The 8,661-nt window shown below is 39.9% G+C and overlaps 1 protein-coding gene across 1 annotated transcript; it reads left to right on the plus strand.

Annotated features, from left to right (window-relative positions):
• Positions 1 to 326: 326 nt before the first annotated feature.
• Positions 327 to 6,660, plus strand: LOC131792306 (trimethylamine monooxygenase-like). The gene is made up of 5 exons (XM_059109686.2): positions 327 to 593; positions 2,974 to 3,160; positions 3,653 to 3,817; positions 4,268 to 5,024; positions 5,889 to 6,660. Exons 2-5 carry the CDS (start codon positions 2,995 to 2,997, stop codon positions 6,157 to 6,159), a joined length of 1,359 nt encoding a protein of 452 aa, XP_058965669.2. The 5' UTR covers positions 327 to 593; positions 2,974 to 2,994; the 3' UTR covers positions 6,160 to 6,660.
• Positions 6,661 to 8,661: the final 2,001 nt, after the last annotated feature.

Raw genomic sequence — 8,661 nt, forward strand, 5'->3', positions numbered from 1 at the left:
AAAAGGGAGAAAAGTCATTTTAAGGACGATTGCGACGGTCTATTTAGGATTTCGTGAAAAATTATTTTAAATCACATTGACGTCAGTTAACCGCTATATTTGCATTTCCTTCTGTTGGAAGATAAATCCTATTATAACATAGCTAGCGAATTTGTCTAATCAAATTCAATTGCGTGAGCGTGCTTCATATTCCTATAGTGCACGCTCATGACGTCAGGAAACAAATCCCTCGAGAAAAATAATTTTCCATCGGGTTGAAAATATTATAAAACAATTGCTTCATACGTTAGCGTGCGTTCATCGAGATATGAAGCGCACGGGAAGTCGGGAGAGCACGAAAGATGCATAACAGTTGCTCGAGGCGTAGCCTCGAGCAACGCCTCGAGCAACTCTAGCTTCTTGAGTGCTCTCCAAACTTCCTAAGTAGCGCACGTGGCTGAGAAAGGTTCGTAAAATCATTCGCACGGAAAACTGGTACTTCGTCATTAAAAAGTCCGTGAAAAAGTGGTCTCCTCACAGATCACTGAATTGGTCAATGATAAACACTACTTTCCAGAACGTCTTAATCCTTGATTGCGGTCAACTGTAGCCCGGTAGGTAATTTTATTTTCAATCGTGGTTGCAATAACTCTCAAAGGCGGGTATGAAATTCCTAATTACATAAGCGAAGTGCCACAAAAGATCTGAAGCTCAAACGCCATCGTCATTATCTGGCTTTTAGAGTAATTCATTCCCCTACACCGTATTTTCCATTTTTTGACAATGAAATGATCTCTTACCGACAGAGATCATCAGTTTTAAGTTCGGCGAAGTTAGGTTTCAGTTTGTTTAGCTCGCTGGACAAACTTTCAAGAGCCAATATACGAAGTTTAACATAGGGTAATTAAGTGTTATTGAATAAGTTGAAAACGTAAATTAGCCACCTTAAAGAGTTTAAAGTCAGCACCAACATGGCGACCGCAACTTTTAAGCTCTCTATATTTTATCTAATATCTTACCATTTAGTCACACATCTGCTATTCAATGGCTCTCAAATTATTTCTAATGGGGCCCTAGACTTTGCTAGCGAAACTGGTGTCTCCATGAAACGAGTTATTCCAAGCAAGTTGCTCGTTTCGGTTTTCTTCGTCGCTAGCTTTCATTATAAGATCTACTCGAGCAAGCCGAGGTCCAAAAGATGCTGTTTTAAATGGCTTAGGTTCTACTTCTACAAAGAACGGATTTGGATTTCCCTAGGGATTTGACCATCTGCATGGATGTGGAATCTAACCCAGGAGATATAACTCCCAATTCTGAAGAAAGCTGACGGAGAAATCAATCCTGCATAATTTCATCCACAGGCGGTTATGCAAATTTCCAAAACGCAGAACCCATTGTTTATTCTTCCCAATATCTATTCTCCCTGAAGTCATGTACATCAGTACTGTCCTGGGATGTCAAGAACAGCCTCTCTGACTTGGGAATGGTGAGGCGTAAACGTAGGGTTTGAGCTGGAAAACAAATTAAAGAGCGACATTTTAATCTTAATTGCGAATCTACGATCCCTCAGCGATAAGGTCGATGACTTGCAATATGTCGCATAATGTAACAATCCCGGCGCTGTTTGTGTCTGAGAGTCATGGCTGTCGCCGCCAATTCCAGACTCTGCTTAGGCTATGCCGGGGTATAACCTTTTTAGGAACGATCGTACGTCTGCGCCTGGTGGAGGGGTCTGTATTTATTTGAGACAAACCTTACCATGCACTCGATTATTTCAGTGTGAGCAGCCGGATGTGGAATCTTTGTGGCTCTCTTTGAGGCCTCATAACCTACCTAGATCGACCTCGTCAATAATCCTTTGTGTCGTTTACCATTCAACCGCTAACAATAATAATAATAATAATAATAATAATAATAATAATAATAATAAAAACTTTATCAAAGTGTCAAACCGTGTAGCCTGGGAGAACCCATACTAATAAGGAGACGCATATTAGTATAAAATACAACACAGAATTATATAAAATACAGTACAGAATTGAAAGACTAAGACGTCTACATTAAAATATGAGTATTAAGGTGAAAAAAAAGGTAAAAATGTCTTGTTGAGCAGAGGATACAACCCTTGCAGCCGGTTTCTATTAACTCAGCCAGATCTTTGCCACGAATGCGCCTTTTAAACTCATTAATTATTTTGGCTGATCTGTCATTCGATGACAGCTTCGCCCATAATTTAGGTCCTAAGTGTCGCAGTGAGTGCCTACCATAAGTTACAGAGTTATACCAAGGAGTGGTATCCATACTAGTTCTGTGCAATGATACAACATGATTATAACCATGTCAAATACTGAAATTGGGCTCCTTCTGCAAAAAAATTGCCTGCCATTGAATGGTCAATTTACCTTTTTACTTTGTTTTAGGTTTATTGCACAGAAGCACCATTCAAGATTTTCTGTGGAAATTTCATGAAATTATCTCAAATAGTTTTTGAACTACACATGTCGAGCTACTCGGGGTTCTATCAAAATGCACTTTGACAGAAAAATGCATTTAAAAGTTGTACTTGGGTTTGAAAACTCTCTGTTGAATCTCTGAGCAGAGGAAGTGTCTTAAAATGCTCTAGCAGCATGAGTAACACCCTCTGCTTGTTGGTTCTTGTCTTCTTTCTTCTTTCTTTGTCCCCTTAGGACCTTTCTCCTCTTTTTCCTTTCGTCGCTGTGTTTGTACTCAGCACCACAAACACGATCCATGTCAAGGCGCCTACACCCCTCTCTTCTGTGTATTTTCCTGGGGAAATTTTGAGTGCTTTTAGAAGCAGTACGTAATACGCAATACGTCGTCGGCCCCTTACGGCCCTGCCGGGTAAGAGAATGGAGATCAATTCATTACAAATTAAGATGGACCGGGAACCTATGGCGTGTATTTTCGAACAAATATCAATCAAAACAGATTGATTTTTCAAAGCGTCATTATATAAAATTTCTTTTTCGACAGTTGGAGCCAACAAACGTAAAGATGTTCAAAGCGAAGCGTGTCTGTGTGATCGGTGCAGGTCCCAGTGGTATGTCAGTTCTGTTTCACTTTAATAAACTGAGAAAACAAGGCAAAGAAATCCCCGAAATTGTGTGCTACGACAAGCAGTCGGACTGGGGAGGTCTCTGGAAATACTCCTGGGAAACTGGTAAGTAGTCCTCAATGCGCTTTTACACACTCTTTTAACAACGTTTAAATGGGTGGACTTTCTGGATATAATTCATGTTTCTCAATACGTCGAACGACACGATACCCAAATTTCAGAGCCCGTGTTTCCATTCCAATGATCTTCTGTTGTCTTTCTGATAAAGGCTGCATTCTTTTAGGAGTGGGAATAAGGCTTAGCTGCCGGGACCAGGAATTTTCTGTAATTTTTTTTCTAATCGTTTCTTCTAAAACATACAGCATCATTTACAAGCGCATTCAAAAGGGCGAGAAGAAAATGCTGGATTGTGAGGAGAGTGAACCATCCAAACAAAATGGAAAGGCAATGTGACAAAAATCATAACTGTTCTAAATTTTATCATAGATTAGAAACGCTGCCTTGAGAAACCACTAGGTCTGTATGCGTACTGAGGCACAGGGTCCAAGGGGACAATGACTTGAAAGAGAAATAAAAAATACACATCTTTTTTCTCAGGTATCGATCAGTTTGGCGAACCCGTCCATGGAAGTATGTACAAAGGCCTCTGGTCTAATAGTCCGAAGGAAGTTAATGAGTTTCCTGACTACACTTTTGAAGAACATTATAAAAAGCCAATTCCATCTTTTCCACCGAGAGAGGTTCTCTATGATTATCTGAAAGGTGCGTATTTTTCTTATCTCCACGACTTACCTGCTGGTTAGCTCTCCGATCGCGTTTTTTGTTGTTGTTGTTGTTGTGATTGGTTTTCTCAATTTCGTGATGAAAAGAAAACTATACAGTGATTGTAGACGAGTGACGTGTAGCTTGACAAATTGAAAAACACCGGAGCAGTTTTCAATTGCTTGTCGAAATACCAAAACCAGAGTTATCACGAAAGCCAATCAGGTGAAAGGTTTCCTTTATATTCAGCCAGAAACTAGCAATCTGCTAAAGAGCGGGAAAACGCGGGTGTCCAAGTCACGAATGGGTTTGATCTTCGTCTGATTGATGGCACAGAACGAAATAAAGGCAGAACCAAACTTATCCCGGATTATTTCGAAACTTGATTGATAATTGCTCTTCTAGTACGTAGCTTAACAATGACAGCGTTTCTCTTTAATCTTCAATCAGGTCGTTGGACCAAAGGCGATCTTCGCCATTTGATTCATTTCAACCATGTCGTCCGCCAAGTGACCTACAATGATAACACTGACGACTTTTCAGTTGTTGTCAAAAGCCTTGTCGAGGACAAAGACCTTCCTGTTCAGAAGTTTGACTACCTTATCGTGGCGACCGGTCACTTTTCTGTGCCGAGCGTTCCCTCTTTTCCAGGGATTCAAGAGTTTCCTGGCCGCGTGATGCACTCACACGACTTCCGAAATGCCTATCAGTTCCAGGGACAGACGATCCTTATAGTTGGCTCCAGCCATTCCGCTGAGGATATCGCTTTGCAAAACCTCAAATATGGCGCCAAGAAGATCATTTGTTCCTATAAGACCAGACCGATGGGCTTCAAGTGGCCCCCTGAGATCACTGAGAGACCAATGCTAACCAATATCGAAGACAAAACTGTCCACTTCAAGGATGGTACCACTGCCGATGTGGACGCCATCATTTTGTGCACCGGCTACTACTTCCACTTTCCATTCCTTGAAGAGCGTCTCCGACTGAAGACCAGGAATATCTTGTACCCTGCCGGGATGTACAAGAATGTACTGTGGACTGAGGCTGGCAACAACAAGTTTTTCTACATTGGAATGCAAAACCAGGTCTACAGCTTCACCATGTTCGACGCGCAAGCCAAGTGGACCGTGAATTGTATCACAGGGGAGCTCAAACTTCCTGACAAGGAAGCTATGGAGGAGGATATAGCGAAATGGATCGCAAAGTAATAAGTTATGGATCAATTTTCCCTGGTTTGTTGAATGAATTATGTAAAATTCCTTTTTCGGTTTTGCCTCACCTTGATTGCTTTAGAAAACTAGCGTCATCCTTCAAAATAATCAAAGGAAACTAAAAGAAATCGCGACTTGTATTTTAGATTCAAAGCTCATCGCTCACTCGCATTTTCTTGCCATTAACCCTTTAACTCCCATGAGTGACCAAGACAGAATTTCTCCTTACAATATCAATAAAACACCAACCAGATAACAGATGAGAATTATAGAAAAATATCAATTTGGGGATAATTAGGTGATTCAATACTTAATTCTCTAAACTAACATTATAAGAATTGTATGGTTGACAGTAAGGAGACTTGCAAATTTAATCTGAGAGCTAAAGGTTTAGGCCAGTTTAGGCGATTTTGCTTTGAGTTTTCACTTGCCACTTTTCTCTTTGATACTTTGATTCTAATGTTACAACAACCACAATCAATTAGAATGCGCTCAATAAGCCTTCATCTTCTAACTTTAAAAAATACTTCGTCGCTGTTTAAATGAAATGAAATCCACAACGTGTAGATATTTGGAAATCTTGGATCACAATTTTCTTTCTTTTTAGTTACTGGCTGTAAACTTAAAAAAAAAAAATTCATTCGAGCAAGAGTGACCACGTAACGGATCAGTTACAGAACATGTCAAGAAAACGTGGTTGAGTGGAAATAAACGTTGCCCACCCTCCCCAAAAAACAAAATATAAAAAGCCCCAATAACAAAAACATTTGTCCATCTGGGATCCGCCACTCTACCATTCACTCACCATATTTTATTTTCTCCATTTATTTATTCCTTCATTTACCTATTTATTTCAGAATGGATGAAGTGAAGGACTATCACGGTGCCGTAGACTTTCAGACTGAATACTTAGTCGATATCGCCAAGGATGCAGAGTACGGATATGACCTGGACACCACCCAGCAGTTCTATGACTGGCAACAACACAAACGTGAGAACATCCTCACTTACAGAGATCGAAGCCACGCAAGCAAGTTTACTGGAACCCAGTCCCCAATTCACCACTCTACATTTATGGAAGCCCTAGATGACTCGATGGCGACTTTTCTTAACGCATCTGAGCCCTAGAGTACTACTTGACTGGAAACAAATTAAGCGACTCTGAAGTGATTCTTGCACTGGTGTGGTTGTTAAAAGTGCCAAGGACTGTAGAACCATAGGGAAAAGATTATGTTGTAGTAAAAACACGTTTCATTCCTAAAACAGTTTTTGTTATCATGAATATACTAAGTTAGTAGGTGTGGGTACTGATATCAAATGTTTTGTTTGAGTAGCGTGCAAAGTCTTAATCTTTGTCTATATCCTCGTTTCAATATTACAGCCACAAAACGGAGACAAAACAACTCTTAAGAATCTGTGTTAATGGATATTTCCCAGTTTCGAGCTTGAAGATTAAGGTTTGAGAAAAGTAGCATTAGATCTCCTACTCTAGCCATTGAGACGTGGAGGTTAACTTTAAGAACAATTTTACGAGTTGATGCGACTTAAACAGTGTTCAAGAAAGTGCATTAAAACAAACCCAAACCTTCAGTTTTCAGTTTTCCTCGAAGGGGGGTACGTTTCTAAACAATCTGTGGTAGTGCGTTGAAGGGGGGTGTTACAGAATAATTTGGTTTTATGACAGGCGGCCTGTAAAATGCCGAATCTCGACGAATCGAATCGAATCGAGCACCATGCCGAAAAGAATAAGATGCAAAAATTATTGCCGATCGGAATGGATCGATCGATTATTGCAATCGGAACCATGTGGTTACTCAATATTTGTCAGGCAAGATACAGTTTCGTAGTACTGCCTCAGCCTTCAGTTTCAATTTTCAGCAATCATCAACAGTGCCTTTTAAGCAAAAGACAGACAGGACCAGGAATATCAAAGCACCCAGTGACAGAGTGCGATAATAAAGTAGAAATCCGCCCAGCTCAATTACAATTAGCCATTTTTTGTCTCCCCTGCACCAATTTTTAGAAAATATTCGTCGGACTGTAATTTCTTACTCTCATTTCCAAATGTAATCAGTTTTGGGTTAGTAACATTTTCCAATCCTGAATTATTTCAGTGACGGTAGAACTTTTAGAATACTAGGTTGTGAAAATGGTAAGTGTAAATGGAAGATAAATTGAATGCATAATATCCATCTCTACCGCGTTGTTATCACACAGCAAAGGTAGTGTGTGATTTCAAACAAAAATTACGAAAACCCCAGTTTTGGTTAAAACAACCTGCGATTGCTGATTATTAAAGGCATTTACAAAAATTTCAAAATTACGAGACAGAACCATTCGTCCTGTTGCTTAAGTTACAAAATCCGTCGCTATGTCCCTATAAAAACATCAAAACTTCTCTCTCAAACAAATTAAGAGACGATGTATAAGCTCAACCATTTGAATTTTAAACTCAAAACTTGTAACTTCATGTCAGGCAAGGAAAGCTTCATTATTTGCAACATGTGCTTTTCCTGAGTGTGCCGAACAGAGTGCTGGGCTTGAGGCAATATTACTTGACATGTGCGTTTCTGTATGTGTCGAATACGGTGCAAGACTTGTATTCAGCCTTACTTGAAATATACGTTTCTGTGTGTGCCGAATATAGTGCGAAACTTGAGGCAATCTTGCTTGACATATGCGTTTCTGTGCGTGCTGAATAGAGCGCGAGTGTTGTAGTCAATCTTACTTGACTTGTGCGTTTTGTGCGTCTTTGTGCGTGTCGAATAGAGTACGAGACTAGACGTCAGCCTTAACTAAGATGAGCATTTTGTGTGTGTGCCGAATAGAACACGAAACTTGTAGTCAATCGCACTCGACATGTGCGTTTTCTGTGCGTGCCGAATAGAATACGAGACTTGAAGTCAATCTTGCTTAAATGTGCGTTTTGTGTGTTTCGAATAGAATACGAGTGTTACAGTCAATCTCACTCGACATGTACGTTTTTTGTGTGTGTTGAATACAGAGTGAGATCAGTAGTTAGTTCTACTGACTGAAAGGTGTGGTGCGAGTTTTTCCTCAAATATCGAAACCAACTCTTTTGGAAGAGCAACTCCGATAAGCTCGGATATAGGGCAAACCAGGACTCTAAAGAAAGGGTTCTATGTTACTTGGAAAACGAAAAAAGGTGTGGTGTTGATTGCAAATAGGCCCCAAACTTAGTGTTCATTACGTATTGTTAACCTGCGAAGAATTAAGTATGATCATCTTTCATTACGCAACGTTATGTAACTAGCAGCGAAAATATATTCAGTTGTCCATGTTTCTTAGGTTAAATTAAGTTAGTTAGTAGTTGTGTATCTAACGAAAAATTTTTTATATCCTTTTTAAAACGTTGTTCTTTGCTTAAACACAACAAAGGAGCGGTAGGGATATGTGTGCGCCACCTCGAGAGAAATCGAACTTTCGGTTAAACTGATGATTTTCCTTTTGCATATATATTTTGGAGGTACTCACCGAGGAAGCGATAAAGTTCCTATTCATGGAACGGGAAAGTTGTGACTATGATATAGTTGTGGGTAAGGTGCAACGAAAGGAAGAGGCGTTTAACAATGAGCTGCTTCCAAAATTAAAACATCCATTTATGGCAGT

The sequence above is a fragment of the Pocillopora verrucosa genome, chromosome 4 (genome assembly GCF_036669915.1).
Source record: "Pocillopora verrucosa isolate sample1 chromosome 4, ASM3666991v2, whole genome shotgun sequence".
In the NCBI taxonomy this organism is placed as follows: domain Eukaryota; kingdom Metazoa; phylum Cnidaria; class Anthozoa; order Scleractinia; family Pocilloporidae; genus Pocillopora; species Pocillopora verrucosa.